The following is a 16447-nucleotide window of genomic DNA, read 5'->3' on the forward strand; positions in this document are numbered from 1 at the left end:
GAGGTCGCTGACTGGTCGCTGGGTTTAATGGAGGGAAAAAACGAAACATGGCAGAGAGGAAACCAATCAAGGACGTCGAGGCTGGCTACGCAGGTGAACAAAGGGGATACCCCAGGCTAGGACGGGAATCCTGCTGGGTTTAGACGCTTTGTATCTTCGCAAGCACAACGTTCTTTTTTTTTTTTTTTCTGATTGCATAATGCAAACACGGTAGACGAGAAAAGCCTTCCCCTGGTTGGGGGGGGGGGGCAGAAACCACGTGGCTCCTTCCGCGCGGGGGCCTTTGTGGGATTATATTCCCAGTGAAGCAGAAAAAGAGACTTAGCAAACCGCGTCACCACGGCTCCTCGGAGGCCACAACACGCCCTCCCGTGGGGGAGGGACCAACGCGAGCTCGGGGTTCGCAGGGAGACAACGGAGCCCGCCACAGCTCGCCGGCACCATTCCGTGCCCGGCGCAGTTGCAATTGGGCAGGTCCCGAGTGCGCAGGTGCACTTCGCCCCGCCCTCACCAAACCCACCCCTTCGCTCCGGTCTCGCGAGAGCGGCGCGGCAGGCCCGTGCGCCCCGCCCCGCCCCCCTCCTCCTCGCTCGCACCCCCCCATCCCCCCTCGCCAGTAGCTCAGCTACGCAGCTCTCTGAGCGGTTGGCACCGCGGGAGACGGTTGAGGGAAGAAAAGAGGAGAAAACGGTTGTGGAGAGCGCTGAACCGCGGACGAGCCCGTCGGCCCTGCCCGCGAGCGGACCCGCGCGAGCGTCGGAGCCGGCGTTGCTAGCGCCCCACAGGGTATCTGAAGTAGAAGGGGGGTAGGTTGGGCCGGCGGTGCCGACAGCGGAGTCGGGAGAAGGACGAAGAGCCCGGGAACGGGTGAGGGAACGTGGAGTCGCCGCGCGCTCCGGCCGCTCGCTCGCTCGCTCTCCGAGTCGCTCGGCTGCCGCCATCTTGGGGCCGGTGGTGGCCCGCTCGCCTTCCCGCCTTTCCCCGCTCGGGCTACTTTGTGGCCTCCGGCTTGCGGAAAGTGTCGGGAAGGAGGTGGGGCGCGGGAGATCCGAGCTCTCCGGTGGGAACGAGGGTGGGGAGCCGGGGAAAGCGCGGCGGCGGGACGCGCTCCGGGTGTAAACGGCGCTCGGCGGGCCCGGCCTCCCGCCGCGGCCTCCGGTGCTGTGGAAGGGACTACCTGCGGGGCTGCGGCCGGCCGCTGACGCAGACTCCCGGGATGGGACACGGGGAGCCGGGGGGGGGGGGGGAAGGAGAAGCCAGCGACGACGAGGGCGCTCCGCTGCCAGATGCAGGACAAAGGCGGCCACGGTCCTCCTTTGTAATTCCGCTGCTCGGCGGCGGCGAAGGCCTTGGCCGGGCGCCGGGGGAGGCTGTCCCCCGTTCTCGGGTCTCTAGGACAAGCTAGATAAACGGAAACTCCAGGAGGAGGGAGGGAAGGACGCTTAGCCGACCTTTCAGTCCCGATTTGGAACTGCGGAGAGAGTACGTAGGCATCTCCAAAGGATTCCCACCCGCCCCGCATCCCCCGCTTAGCTGTTTACCAAGACTTAGATTTTCGTAAGAGAAGCCAATGGCTTATCTGATAGGAATAGGGCAAAATTAGGTCTGTTTTCAAATAGGTCGGGTCCGGGTGAACTACGATGGTGCCGCTTGTAGGCAGGGATGGATAGTTAAGTCTTGTTTGGGGTAGTTAAGTCTCCAAGAGTTGTGTTTTGTGGCGTTTGGTAATTAAGGCCGAAAGTCAAATGCATTTTGTTTCATTTGATGGCTAGGTGTGTTTAAAACTTAAGTATCGAACTCTGGGGTTTTGAACCAGAAGTATGTCTATTAAAGTAGAAGCTTAATCGCGTACCTAGTTGACGTGGTTTGGGGTCCTTAAATGGAAACTGTCAGTAATTTTCATTGAGGATGGGTTCAAAAGGAAAAAGGAACACCTGGGTCTGAAAGTTAGCCTATAGCATTGCTCATGAGTAACGGAAAGACTGTTCATGTGCGTTCCAAGATTTAAACAAAAGCTGGATAAAGCGCACAATAGTATTTTGTGAGTTCCCGGGTAGCAAGACTCTCTCAAAAGAAAAAAAAAGAATCGCCAAGAAAGAGATTACCACCTAGGTATTCTTAATCTCCTTTGGAAATGCAGAGGGCTCAGATCTACTGTAACTACCTAAATGCCCACATTTTCTTGATTAGATTACATTATAAATGTCTTTACTTTTTTGAGACGGGAGCTTGATATTAGCTTGGTTATAACTAGATGTGTACAGAAGGCTGCCCTGTAACTCTCTTGTAGCTTCCTGCCTCTTCAATGTGTTTTATTTTGAGATAGTTTTATTGTAGACCTTCTGGCCTTGATTGGAGGGTCTTGATATTTCTGCCTCCCAAGTGCTGGGATGGCAGCTGTGTGCCACCATCAACTTTTGTGGGTTTTTGGTTTGTTTGTTTGTTTAAAGTGGTATTCCACTGATTTTAATTCATTGATATCAGACTATCACCACAATCCAGTTTTAACAACGCTTCTATCATATAAAAAATGATATATGAACCAACAGTCATCCTGTGATGTTTTGTTTTTCATTCGTTTGCTTTTTTAAGATTTTTATGCTCTGGGTATCTGTATAGTTGGAATAGTATGTAGTCTTTAGTGACTGAAGTTTTTGCTTTCTATTTAAAGTCTCAAAAATGTTACTAAAGTTGGCTTCATTTAACTGCTAGTATTTTTAAATTGGTCATAGGACTTGGATGTTTTGTGGTTAGTATTTTGCTGCCTACCCTGACTACCTTAGTACTCGTAGGCTCAAACCAGTCTTCCCTTTAGCATCTGTGCGCCGTGAGCTAGGGGCTGCACCTATATAGCTCTTGCTGGGGAGGTGACTCAGGTTGATCTCCTGTCTCAAGCTCTGAAATTAGTGGCATGAGAACAGTTGGGATCCCCAAAGCAGAGTAGTGATTAGTTTGTGACACTGTTACAAAGGTTAGAGTAATGTAAATGGTGAACTGGTACATAGCCTCCAAAAACTGAACAGAACAGACTGCCCTTCCGGTTTTAGTAGGATTCTAGAGTTGGACTAAAAGGTATATTAGAGCCAGGCTGCTTCCTTCCTTTCTTTTCCTGGACGGAAAGTCACCCTGTAAGATAATTTGTTGTCCAAACCTGTTTTTGCCCAGTAAAATTTTGTTAATTGAAGTCAAGATCTGTGGATCAAAATTTTTCCTCTGATCTCCATATTGCACTGAGGTATGTGTGTGAGGTATGAGCACATACACGATTAATTAACTGTAATAAAAGATTGTTAAATAAAAGTTATGATCAGTGCAGTGGTTTTAAGAGTTCTTGTTTTCATAAGAACTTTACTTGGCAAAAGTGGCGTGTTAAGTTTTTTGACACAAAAAAGAGCTTTCTCCCTGGCTCAGTGGTTAAGAGCACTGACCGCTCTTCCGAAGGTCCTGAGTTCAAACCCCAGCAACCACATGGTGGCTCACAATCATCTGTTATGAGATCTAAGTGTCTGAAGACAGCTACAGTGTACTTACATATAATAAATATATAAATCTTTTTTTTTAAAGAGCTTTCTCCCTTGCATTTGCTGCAGAAATACTAGTCTTCACACACACACACACACACACACACACACACATGCTGGATCCATGGGAATTGGGGTTATACAAGGTTCTAAGCGACCGTGTAAGTGCTGGGACTAGAGACCAGGTCCTCTGCAAGAGAAGCCAGTACTTTTTGTGATGAATTATAGTCATCTCATTGTGTGGGAAGGACTATCCTGAGCTGGTGTGGTAGCACTTCTAATCCCCTATGAGTCCTGTCCAGGTTATAGAGCTCCACCTGGTTACGGTAGTTTTTTTTTTTTATGCTCACACCTCAAATATGAATAGACAACTGCTATATACACCTTTGCATTATTAAACATTTGCAGTTGGGCAGGTGTCTCAGGAAGTCTTAGTACAGTGCTCTGTAGCTGAGGCAGGACTGCTTGAAGTTCAAGGCTAACCTGGGCAAGCTACTAAGACCCTTGGATTTTTGGTTTTGTATTTTTGTTGGTTTTTTTTTTTTTTTTTGTGAGACAGAGAACAGCCCTGGCTATCCTGGAATTTACTTTGTAGACAAGGCTCAAACTCCCAGAGATCTGCCTCTGCCTCCTGAGTGCTGGGATTAAAGTCGAAGATCCTTCTTTTAAAATAGAAACATAGGGGGCTGGAGAGATGGTTCTGTGGTTAAGAGCACTGACTGCTCCTCCAGAGGTCCTGAGTTCAATTCCCAGCACCCACATGGTGGCTCACAACCATCCGTAATGTGAGGAAAAGGATAGAGTGTGTTACAGCAAATTTTATCCAGGTGGTAAAATTCTGCAAGCCTTGTTAGGCTTTCGGGGTTGTTTGGGAGGGGGTCAATGTCATTGCCTTTGCCTCCCCAACCCCAAAGAAGCATGGTAGTAGAAGGCTGTTGTTGATGGTCCCAGGAGTCACTGTAACTTCTGCATGCATTTTGAGCTGCGACACTTGTCAGAGTTGTTGAGTCTTAGTAAGAGCGTGTTGTGACTGATGCTTTATGTGCTTGTTCATTTTCATAGCATTTAAATCAAGCAGTGTTGCAATGGATTGGGCTATGAAACATAATGGTCCAAATGACGCTAGCGATGGGACCGTGCGACTTCGTGGACTGCCATTTGGTTGCAGCAAAGAGGAAATAGTTCAGTTCTTTCAAGGTACCTCTAGTACTAGTCAAAGTTTAGTAGTATCTAATTGTATGTGTTTATTAGCTGTTACTGTTTTTTATTATAAAACCCATTTGATTTTCGAAGTTAGTTTTGTGATAATCTGGGTTATATAGTAAAATGGGAAATGTGCTCCAGTTCCTATTGAGTAGAGAATGTGTAGGCTATGTAAGCACTGATGCTGTACAGTATGGCTAACTGAGTAACTGATGACATGGGCTGGGAGTTACCATGGGAGCACAGTTAAATGATTGGTCGTTTTTCATGTAGTGGGCTTTTAGAAGTATAATTAATTTTAAGACACTGGTCACAGAAAATATTTAATCCAATGGTATTTGAAAACTATTCCATTTGTATTATGGGGTGATGGGAAACTAAGCCTTTTTGTTTTGTTTTGTTTTGTTTAGATTTGTTTTAAATATTTGATTCAGATGGGAATGTTTCAGCCTTTAACACTGTTCCCCTTGATGGGGTATTTGTCCTTGGGTTAAAGGGTTGGAAATCGTGCCAAATGGGATAACATTGACGATGGACTACCAGGGGAGAAGCACAGGGGAGGCCTTCGTGCAGTTTGCTTCAAAGGAGATAGCAGAAAATGCTCTGGGGAAACACAAGGAAAGAATAGGGCACAGGTGGGGATGGAGAGTTTGGGATGGTGTTACATTTTTATTTTTGGGGGTTGTGGGTCGATGTTGCTTAAATGGGGGGGGTAAGCATAACATTTTTCTGGGGTAGTTTTAAAAAATTGATAATTACCTAAATTTAACATGGAAACTACAGATTTGGGTGGGGAATTGATGCTTATAGTTTAAAATTAAAATTAGATTGTTTCCATTTCTTTGTAGGATGTTATTAAATTTGTTTTTGTATAATCACCTGGTTTTTTGTTTTTTTTTTTTTACATCTTGTACTAAAGAAAACAAGCTAAAAATATATTCCTAATTCAGTGTTTTCAAATGACTGATTTGTCTATGTAAAACTTGAATAATTAAGTTTGTAGGTGTAAAAAATGTTAACCTTATGATTTATTTAGGCAATTTAAATTGGGATATGTGCCTAGATATAGACAGACTTACTGCATTTTTGCCCAGTATCTGATTTACTCTCTAATACATCTGTGCTGAAACCTGTACCTTCCAACGTTTTTAAATAGGTATATTGAGATCTTCAGGAGCAGCAGGAGTGAGATCAAAGGATTTTATGATCCACCAAGAAGATTGCTGGGACAGCGACCGGGACCATATGATAGACCAATAGGAGGAAGAGGGGGTTATTATGGAGCTGGGCGTGGAAGTATGTATGACAGAATGCGACGAGGAGGTGATGGATATGATGGTGGTATGTGTGTCTAATGAACAAAGGTTCTGTTGTCATTTTCTTGATGTTCCTGACACTTTGTCAAGAAATACAGAAATGGCAGTAATTCCAGTACCTATGAGGTTCAGAAGCAGGTCATGAAGTTATGGGATGTGCATGGCTATCTGGTGGAACTTGATTGCATATATTGACACCTAGAGAACTTAATGTAGAAATAAAAAAAAAAAAGATGACTGGCATGTTTTCTTCTTGGCATAGAGATGAAACTTGGTCTTCATGTTGTATTTTAATTTATCCTCTGTAAATTTCCATCAAGTGTTAACTTTTTCTCATATGCAGTCAGCTGCGAACATTGAAGAAACTAAGACAGTTGACTACAAAATGATTTTGTAAGATACTTTACAAAACAATGGCTCAGAATTATCTTTCTTTTTCCTTACATTTTATACAGGCTATGGAGGTTTTGATGACTATGGTGGCTATAATAATTATGGCTATGGAAATGATGGCTTTGATGACAGGATGAGAGATGGCCGAGGTAAACAATATCGTCATGCTGAAGTCAGTTTGACTGTTTCCCTTGTAAAGTTCCAGTAGTAATTGGGTAACTTTCCAGTAGTAGTAAGGCAACTTTAATAGGTTAATGGAAACTTGTGCCAGTGCACTGCTTTGGAGATTTATGTGGCTATACTTATATGAACCTACAATGGTTTGTAATCTAGGCATGGGAGGACATGGCTATGGTGGAGCTGGTGATGCAAGCTCAGGTTTCCATGGTGGTCATTTTGTGCACATGAGAGGACTGCCTTTTCGTGCGACTGAAAATGACATTGCTAATGTGAGTAATTGTGGTTTTATAGTGGGTTTTTATTATTAATTTTTGTTAGTAGTAATTACTTGTGGCAGGGAGGCCAAACTGGGGTAGAATTTGCTAACTTGGCTTTGAGCATGTTGGAATTACCATGCCCAGCTGACTCATCTTTTTTATTTGTTGAGATTCAGGCTAGAGTTGTCACTTAGTGATTGATCATTTGCCTAATGTGCACATAGTTGTTTTGTGCCCATTATGTGCTGACTTAATGAGATTTTTAAGCAGGTAAAACATGCATTAAAAATAAACAACAAAAACCCAACTCTGTTAATAAGAATAGTCAGTCAGGTAGGAGTTTGCTTTTAGCAGTAGGGTCTGAAGCAATCCCAAACTCAGATACTCCTCGCCCACGTTATCCTGGAGCTGTATCCCACAGTGGAACAGTTTTCATTTAAAATTTAGTATTTACTTATTTTAAAAGCAGCAGTGCTTTTGGCATTTTAAAATATGTACTCCTTCCCTGTGTGAGCTGAGTTGACCACGTTTATAGCAAAGGATCACTAGCCTACCTCCACAGTGCTACAGCCTTTAGACTCTCAGTAGTTTACTTTAGTGGACTAGGAAAAAAAATTAAGGTATATGCTAACTTTAAATAACTGGAATTTAAAAATGAATAACTTCTGTTTAGTTCTTCTCACCACTTAATCCAATACGCGTTCATATTGATATTGGAGCCGATGGCAGAGCAACAGGCGAGGCAGATGTGGAGTTTGTGACACATGAAGATGCAGTGGCTGCCATGTCTAAAGATAAAAACAACATGCGTAAGTGGTATCTTTGGTATGCTTGTTTTATAGGTATGTGCAGTTTATAAAGTACTTGTTAAAGTCTCTGTAGTAGGCCCTAGGGTTTAAAATTATTTGAGCTGTTAATAATGCTTAAACTTTAATGGCTGTATGAACTCGTTCTATATTTATGGATAAGCCTATTTAAATATTAGCTAACTGACCTTTAATACCTTTGATCCAGCATCCCTTTCCTTACCTTTTTCCACTCTTCTTTTTTTAAAGAACATCGATACATTGAACTCTTCTTGAATTCCACCCCTGGAGGTGGCTCTGGAATGGGAGGTTCTGGAATGGGAGGCTATGGCAGAGATGGAATGGGTATGTATAGTTTTGTATTTGTGAGGGGTAGCACAGGCTGGCCCAACACTCACATCCTCCTTTCTTGATGCTTCAGCAAAGGATACTTCCAAAACCTAGGTTTATAAATTTTGTAGAATAAGCAAGTAGGTGTTAGCTACTTTGCAAGGCAGTCATACTCTGTTGCTTCTTTTTTTATGCTCAGATAATCAAGGTGGATACGGATCTGTTGGGAGAATGGGAATGGGGAACAGCTACAGTGGAGGCTATGGCGCTCCTGATGGCTTGGGAGGCTATGGTAAGTCATTGTTTCTGTATCATGGTAGTGGTAGTGTCCTTCATTTAAAGACATGGATGTCTCCTGATGGGCGGTTCTTACTGTCTTCTTAAGGTCGTGGTGGTGGAGGCAGTGGAGGTTACTATGGGCAAGGTGGAATGAGTGGAGGTGGATGGCGTGGGATGTACTGACACCACCCAACGGACACACCCTAACACCTGTCTACTAGACTTTCTTACAGAGTTCAATTCTTTTGTATTTCAAGAACTTTATAATGACTGAAGGAATGTGTTTTCAAGATATTATTTGGTAAAGCAACAAACTGTGATGGGAAAATGTGTTTTCTGTAGGTTTTATTTGTTGCATACTTTGACTTAAATAAATTTTTATATTCAAACCATTGATGTTGCTACTTTTTATATGTAGGTAGTCCTAAAGATGTGCTGCCTTTGTGAGATTTGGGATGATGTATTTTACTGATAGTATAGTGCAGCGTTAGAGGGTAAGGCTGCAGGTCTTTAGTAGGCATCTGGGATAGCACTAACTTCCACTCCTGAACATGTTGTAAATAAAAAGCCTAAGGATATGTTCAGGTGGTTTCAGGAGTTAAGCTAATTAATTCTGTGTTCTCTTTTCAGTCTTGTTTAGCAAGCATAGCTCAATAATTGAAGAGGTACCTGGATTCTAAAAATTCATAATTGTATTATGAACAGCAGTGGGGGTAGAGTATTAGTTGAAATTATAGCCGGAGATTTTAAAACCCTTATAGCACTTGACTAAGATACCAAAAATGTTCCCAAAACTTGAGAGTTTGTTGGAGTAGTTTGAAATTCTCAATAATGACAGAAAAACGTAGTGTAAATTCATGGGTATTTACTATGGTAGATAAATGCTTACTTGTATTTTCAGTTTCTCACCCAAGAAAACAGGGTCTTTAATGGTGTAAATGACTCCATTTAGGAAAATGTAAAACATGCTGTAGCTGGTTCTGCATCTGAAACTGGTTTTGAGTAGTTGAGTGCCCTGTGTAGCAAGAAAAAGGTGCTTTCTACTAATCTTTTATTACTTTGATCAATAAGACTTTTCCCCAAATTGGCTAATGGATCAAAATGAACCTGTCAGTGTGTACTCAGCTATTGCACTTGTTACTTGTTTTGCTAGTCATGTTATTACTGTAATAAATGTCAGCTTGGGAGATAAAGGAGTGGTGTCTGTTCTAGAATGCTTTGTGTTGGTTATTGGTCTAATGCATTAGTATAGAGTATCACCATGCTTTTAATCCCAGCATTTGGGAGGCAAAGGCAATATACTGTTAGGTGCCAAATTGAGCTTTCTGATCAAGTGACTGCAAAGGAGTGATTTTTCCCATGCTAAGAAAAGAGAATTGCCACAGCTTGGTACTTTGAACCTGTCAGCCTGAAACGGTGAGTTTCTGTCTTAGGTTTAACTTGGTGTCTATACACTGATGGCTAGTTTGCATGCCTGGCACAGAAGTCAAAGGTACTTTAAGGGTTACCTTCTTAAAATCTCAAAGCAGCTGGCTGAAGAGTACTGAAGTGGAGTGGTTAAGAGTCAAGAGGGGTGGGCAGTGGTGGTGCACGCCTTTAATCCCAGTACTTGGAGGCAGAGGCAGGCGGATTTCTGAGTTCGAGGTCTACAGAGTAAGTTCCAGGACAGGCTACACAGAGAAAAACCCTGTCTCGAAAAAAGAAAAAAACAAAACAAAACCAAGAGTCAGAGGGGCCTTTTGGTTCCTAGCACCCACATCAGGTGATCACAACCCTGCTCCAGTTCCAGTGAATACAATACCTTTTTCTGGCCTCCTTGGTTACCTGTACACATGGCAGGCATGCACACACACACATAAAAACATTTTAAAGCAATAAAAAAATAATTGTTAATTTCTTAGATAGTTTTATAAAATTTACATTTATTTTAAAAACATTACAGATCAGAATTACAATTGCAATTCCTTGGCACCATGTTCACATCTTTGTGGTAGTATTGGCTAGGTAAGTAAGGGAATGACAGAAGTTTTCTGCAAAACAAGAATTATGAATGTCTTGTAATAAATAGGATATCCTAAACCTGGGTGGGGTTCTTTTGTTTTTGATGGTAGTGCTGAGAGAGTCCAGGCCCTTAACAGGCACAGTAAGCAAACATCCTACCACTGAGCTATCTATACTCTTATCCCAGAAGCTGGGGGGTGGGTGGGGGGTAGTTAATGCTGTTCCAGAAAAGGCCCATGTTTATGACACAAACTTTGAGTGGTAATAAATAGCACAGAGTAAAGTATTTGAAGTTTTTCATTTACGCTCACTTTCAACAGTCAAAAAAGAAAAAGAAAAATGTTAGTAATCCCCATCAGAAAGTGGTTCAAGAATATAACTTTTTCTAATGTTTGAGCCGTGCTTTCTCCGTGTGTAGCATAGGATGCACCAAGCAAGCTGCTCTTGAAGCTCATGGTAGTCCTCCCTTCCTGCCTTATTTCTCCTAGCTGAATTGTCTCACAGCCATCTCTGTCCATGCTCAACAAATGACATCTGGGGGTGGGGGAGCAACTCGGTAGAGACCTGGTCAGTGTGCACAAAGTCAAGGGTTCAATCCCCAGCACCACAGACAAACACCAGACAGCTGTGGTCTCAGCTGCTGGGAGCTGTGGAGGCCAGAGGGGCAATTCAAGGTCTTCCCCTGCGGCACACCAGATTGGAGGCCTACATGGGGTTTCCCTATCTCCAAAAGAAGAGATATCTAGAATTCTGTCAGAACAAACTTAAGTTGAGCACAAAAGCTGGTAAATACTGGTTTTGTAATTTTGTAAATTAATAAAAACGTACTGAAATGCAGCAAATGAAAAAAGATCCTGCAGAAAGGGGATCAGAGAAATGCCCAGTCACTGCATGGTGCTGTTGGGAGTGTAGAGTCGCTAGGGCTTGACAGGCTATAACAATAGCCTGACAGACTTAACATACAAGAAATTAATACATTAAATCGCTAAATGGTATCTTAATGCTCCCCCCACCCCCTGCTTGAAAAAAGGAGCCACTATCTAAGGTCGATATGTACATAGGGAGAAATTCTATTGTTTGTAATGCTTCCTAGAAGCTATACTTAAGAGAACTGAGGGTGGAGAAACTTTCATAGCAAAGGCAAAGTTTTAAATGCTCTTGTTTTTAATGCTTAGAATCAATCTTTAAAGGCTAGTGGTCTCACTTGGTTCCCCTGTTCCCTGGGAAGGGATGTTTTCTCCTTTGGAATCTGACCCTTTATAAAAATTAGCATCTGTGATAAGGATGGTTATAAACTTCCCTTAAAAAGTGAAGGAAAAGCTAGAGGCCAAATCACTGGTCCCTTAATCCACTCTAGCCCAGGGCAAGTAAAGGAAAGGGTAGGATAAGGGAGAAGATCAAACAAATAAATACAACTAAATTAGCATCTTCCTTGACAGTGACAATGGAAGCGCACACCTATGTCCCAGCACTTCAGAGCTGAGGCAAGAGGGTTCATGGAAAAAAATAAACAACTTTGATTCAGTCTGTGTCTGTCTTTCCTTTCTTTCATTTAAGACAGGGTTTCTCTGTGTAGCCCTGGCTGTCCTGGAACTCACTTTGTCTACCAGGCTGGCCTTGCCAAACTGAGATCCACCTGCCTCTGCATCCTAAGTGCTAGGATTAAAGGTGTGGATTACCACTAAGAAAAACAATGTTAAATCGGCAGATAACATAAAGTGAATGCATTTCCAGTTTTTCTCTGAGAATTGTGATGCTTTTAAAGTGCATTAAGAGATATATAGGCACCTTCAAGTGCCAACTCAACTGTTCAGAAGCAAATAAGCTATGGCCTTGTTCTCAAGAAGGCCTCTAAAAGGTAAGGCAAATGTGCATTAGCTCTGCTTATCTGACCTTTGTTAAAGGTTACTTGATTGTTGAAGTAGTGATAAAACATGCTATATTAAAATCTGATTAAGTACAGGAACGGAATACTAACCCATATAATTTAGACACCTGTGTGTTGGCTGGAGACGAGGTGCAGTACTGACTTGGCACTGCTGTACACAGCTCTCACTGCAGGTGCTTCTGTGCAGGATTGAGTTCCCGTGTCATGGCACATTAGAGGAACATCTCTGAATAAGCATTGCGTGACAGGAATCACAGACTCGCACTGGCTTTGGTGAAGAAGGCAAAGGCAGCTCGTTGTCAGAGCAGGCATTACAGAAGATTTCCCCACAGTTTCTACAGTGGTGCTATTAAATAGAAAAGTTGGGGGGAAATGAAACTGAATTAGAAGCATTTTTGTTGCCAAAATGTTTGGAATCGCTTTCACTCCTCTTACCTTTCTTTTGGAGAGTGAAAATTCCTTCTCACAAAGCTTGCAGTGGGTTGCATCTTTGTCTTTTAGCCAGACCAGTCCCTAATAGGGAAAGATGAATGTTAATGTTCAAATCAATAACCTACTTTGAAAGTATGAAACAGAAAGGCATTTTCATGTGCTTAACACAATACTTAAGACTCATTGTCACCATTTTTTAGGGGGTTACTTCTGTTCAAAATGAAGGAATAGCATAGGAAAGAAGGCACAAGGCTCGGGCCCAAGCTCTCAGGTTAGGTCAGAAACTGTCTGAACAGAAGCATGTCCAGATGTGGGCAGGGGGCCTGAGTTGAAGCAAAATAATGAGCAACCCAGCTTCTTCAAGGGACAGGTGATAAAGGTGCTGCGTTGTCATAGAATGATAACATTCTGGTCCTGAAGTAAAAACACTGGGAAAGAAACTGAAGGACAGTTGGGTTCTGGAGAAATGAGGGCAGGTGCACCTGGGAAGGTGGTAGCACTCCTTGGATCTCTGGGTTCAGGGCTCTGGAAGGAAACCCTGTTTCAAAGAAGAATGGTAAAATAAGAATAGAGAAAAGTTCAGGTCAGGTGTGTGATGGCATGTATCTTTAGTTCCAGTACTCAAGAGGTAGGAGGATCAGCCAGGGTTACAGTGAGACCCTATCCAGACAAGAGCTTACTGAAGGCACGGAAGGAAGAGATGAATTTGAGCGAGCAAACAGGTCCCACCACATCCATGCAGGGGAGAAAACATGTTATGGTGTGGCTCAGTTTGGCCAGACCTGTTCACTGCCATTCCCTGTACTACAAAAGGGGAAAGTGGTAGGAATCACATGTTGCTTTGGGCACAGAGCTAGATGCCAGAGGAAACAACTATAAGAACTGGAAGCAGCAGCGTTTTCATAATAGCAGGTTAAACTCGAGGGAAGCAAACACGTTTTGTTTAGAATCTTTTTAGAATGGGGCCTAGGGCAGTGGCTCAGCCATTAAGAGTGCTACTATTCTTCCAGGGGACCCAAGTTTGATTCCACTTGGCCACAGTCTTCTGTAACCCCAGTTCCAAATCTAATCCCTTCTTTGGTTTCTATAGGATTCCCCCCCCCCCACCCCCCAGTTTAGCATTCTGATATTACAGCAATAACATAACTTAGGTTCCAGGACTTTTTGGATGACTTTTTGGTTTTGTTTTTCAAGATAGGGTTTCTGTCTGTAGCCTGGAATTTGCTCTGTAGACTAGACCAGGTTAGCTTCAAACTCAGATCCACCTGCCTCTGTGCACCACTGTTTCCTGGCATGGAACATTTGATTAAAAAGTTAAATGGAGGACTGGAGAGATGGCTCAGTGGGTAGGAGCACCAACTGCTCTTCTGAAGGTCATAAGTTCAAATCCCAGCACCCACATGGTGGCTCATAGCCATCTGTAAAGAGATCTGATGTCCTCTTCTGGTGTCTGAAGACAGCTACAGTGTACTTGCATATAATAAATCTTTTTTAAAAAAAAAAAAAGTTAAATGGAGTTGGGCGTGGTGGTATGTACCTTTGGGAGGCAGAGGCAGACAGATCTGTTCAAGGCCAGCCTGGTCTACAAAAAAATTCCAAGATCCAGAGCTACAGAGAAACCCTGTCTTTGGGGGGGGGGGGAGGGGGATGGAAGGGTGATTAGGAGTAGAAAGCCATCACTGATTCACAGGTTTTAGGATTCTTTCAGGCACCCAAAGTAACACATTGTCAAAGCAGCACTGTATGCATCAGAAGCCTTTTCTAGAAGGGAATAAATTGAGGGTCAGTGACTGGTATGTTACTACTAAAGTAGTAGTATGTCACTTTTCACCAGGATCATTATACATCCTTTAACAGATACTACCAGCATTCCCTTCTTTTTTTGAAACGTGTCAGTAAGGATGGAGATAGTAATGGAACAGAACAGCAGCTGCCCCACCCACTCCCCTTCAGGGCTGCCAGCTGTGTCCACGCCCTTCTGATGCTGGGACCAACCACAGACCCCCAGCATCCCTGTTTACTCACCTGTAATGCTTTGTTGGCTTCTTTTATATCGTCTATTTTAAGTTTAGATCTAAAAACATTACAAACAGGTCCAAATTTTAGTATGCTTCTAAATACAGAACAGCTACTAATTCACAGATTGTGCTTTCATTGCATAAAATTTTAGATTTCCTAATTTTCTTTTGTAAATGTCCTAAACCAAAAATCAATGTTTGAGATTTCTACAACTTGATTTTTGGTTTTTGTTGAAATAGTCTCACAATCTACAACTGAATTTTTCAAAAGCTTCTGTGTATGTTTGTGAAAGTGCTGTACAAATCCCTCTACTAGATTCTTCAGCCCATATAAACCCAGGTATGGTAGCCTACATCTGTAATCCTAGTTCTTGGGAAGTCATACAGCAAGAAGATCAGAAGTTCAAGGTCTTGGCTACTTGTATAAGTTTTACTTTTTGTTTTGGAAACATCACTGATATTCCATAGGCCAGGCTGGCCTTGAGTCCTGGTACAGATAAGGCCTGTGACCCCAACTAACTTGCATAACTTGCATTTTTCTTTCTTTTTTTTTCTTTCTTTTCTTTGGACTTTTGGATTTGGTTTTTTTGAGACAGGGTTTCTCTGTATAGCCCTGGCTGTCCTGGGCCCTGTAGACCAGGCTGGCCTCAAACTCAGAAATCTGCCTGTCTCTGCCTCTGCTTCCCAAGTGCTGGGATTACAGGTGTGGATACCACACCCAGCTCCATCCATTTCCTTTTAAAGATTTCATTTATGTGTATGAATATTTTGCCTGCATGTATGTATGTGTACCATATGCATGCATTATGTCCAGAGGTCAAAAGGAAGCTACTAGATTTCTTACAACTGGAGTCTTAGATGGCTGTGAGCCATCAGATGGGTACTAGAAATTTGACCTATTAAGAGCAGCAAGTACTTTTAAGATTTATTTTATGAATATGAGTGCTCTGTCTATATACCTGCATGCCAAAAGCAGGCACCAGATCTTATATATGTGGTTGCTGGGAATTGAACTCAGGATCTTTGGAAGAGTAGCCAGTGCTCATAACTGCTGAGCCATCTCTCCAGCCTCTACTTTTTTTTTTTAAAGGCATGATCTCAAGGCAGGCCCTGATTCTTTGTGTAACTGAGGATGACTTGAATTTCTGATCTTCCTGTCTCTCAAGTGCTGAGATTACAGCTTTCTTTTCACTGTGCATCCCAATAACATTCTACTATAGGATCACACTGAAGCATGGTGAGCTTTGACCCCTGCAGCATAAAAACTACCTTTATTTCCCAACAAACCTGCTTCTGTCAGTAGTCTGATAGCCCTGGGCATTTTCAAAACTCAGCTATTGTTGTCCTGACAAAATTAAGTTTCTGGATTCTTATCACTGAAGAACTCGAGCTCAAGCAATAGTTTTTTGCTCTCAGTTGTTGGAACCCTTCAGTGCCAGTGTCTACTGGAATGCACAGAACTACTTAAACCCCTTCGGAGTATCTAGTCTTGGTTTTGTGTTCCCATACTCAAGCCCCTCTGCATATCTGATCTGGTACGTGTGTGTCTTTCACACGTTTGTGGGCACTTAGCTGAAGGAAGAGAGGAATTACTCGCAGAGTTTGCTGCCAAGTTCTTGCAGAGCCTGTTCTTGTTCGTGATAAATTCTTTTCAACTGCTGATTTTCATCCTGGAGGTTAAGAAACTCCTTCAACAGAAAAGAGAAAATATAACTAAAAAAAAAAAAAAAAGCCCTCCAAATTACATATATATCATTAATTAGGAAAGAGTAAATATCTTTGAGCTTTGTTCTGACTGTGCTTCTACTTCCCAATTCTATCAG

At 42.8% G+C, this 16447-nt stretch overlaps 3 protein-coding genes across 10 annotated transcripts in view; 1 reads left to right on the top strand and 2 right to left on the bottom strand.

Moving 5' to 3' along the window:
- Positions 1 to 1233, bottom strand: part of LOC127670179 (phenazine biosynthesis-like domain-containing protein 2) — a 56415-nt gene extending 55182 nt beyond the window's left edge. For both annotated transcript variants that reach the window (XM_052164531.1, XM_052164529.1), the window contains exon 1: positions 1178 to 1233. The gene's annotated coding sequence lies outside the window, so the exon portion shown is untranslated. The remainder of the gene's footprint in view (positions 1 to 1177) is intronic.
- On the top strand, positions 691 to 8677 carry Hnrnph3 (heterogeneous nuclear ribonucleoprotein H3). 6 transcript variants are annotated; one of them, XM_052164525.1, is made up of 10 exons: positions 691 to 786; positions 4584 to 4718; positions 5221 to 5359; positions 5881 to 6065; positions 6496 to 6582; positions 6767 to 6882; positions 7544 to 7679; positions 7926 to 8021; positions 8206 to 8298; positions 8392 to 8677. In XM_052164525.1, the coding sequence occupies exons 2-10, from the start codon at positions 4607 to 4609 to the stop codon at positions 8466 to 8468; spliced, it is 1041 nt and encodes a 346-aa protein (XP_052020485.1). In that variant the 5' UTR covers positions 691 to 786; positions 4584 to 4606; the 3' UTR covers positions 8469 to 8677. The 6 variants fall into 6 exon arrangements, with proteins under 6 accessions (XP_052020485.1, XP_052020487.1, XP_052020481.1 ...); XM_052164527.1 differs by having other exon boundaries at positions 5881 to 6020; XM_052164521.1 differs by having other exon boundaries at positions 8206 to 8677.
- Positions 8678 to 10178: 1501 nt separating this feature from the next.
- Positions 10179 to 16447, bottom strand: part of Rufy2 (RUN and FYVE domain containing 2) — a 32236-nt gene continuing 25967 nt past the window's right edge. For both annotated transcript variants that reach the window (XM_052164519.1, XM_052164518.1), the window contains exons 15-18: positions 16218 to 16312; positions 14632 to 14680; positions 12610 to 12687; positions 10179 to 12520 (exon numbers count right to left, since the gene is read on the bottom strand). In XM_052164519.1, coding sequence (XP_052020479.1) covers positions 12377 to 12520; positions 12610 to 12687; positions 14632 to 14680; positions 16218 to 16312 — 366 coding nt within the window. In that variant the 3' untranslated portion in view covers positions 10179 to 12376. The remainder of the gene's footprint in view (positions 12521 to 12609; positions 12688 to 14631; positions 14681 to 16217; positions 16313 to 16447) is intronic.

Source organism: Apodemus sylvaticus, chromosome 19 (assembly GCF_947179515.1).
Source record: "Apodemus sylvaticus chromosome 19, mApoSyl1.1, whole genome shotgun sequence".
Lineage (NCBI taxonomy): Eukaryota > Metazoa > Chordata > Mammalia > Rodentia > Muridae > Apodemus > Apodemus sylvaticus.

Excerpts from the sequence above, each read along its gene's own strand:
- Hnrnph3 (XM_052164521.1), top strand. The coding sequence starts at position 4,607 with ATGGATTGGGCTATGAAACATAATGGTCCAAATGACGCTAGCGATGGG. Across the intron at positions 5,360-5,880 it reads AAGGAAAGAATAGGGCACAG|GTATATTGAGATCTTCAGGA; the intron begins GTGGGGATGGAG and ends GTTTTTAAATAG. Across the intron at positions 6,583-6,766 it reads CAGGATGAGAGATGGCCGAG|GCATGGGAGGACATGGCTAT; the intron begins GTAAACAATATC and ends TTTGTAATCTAG.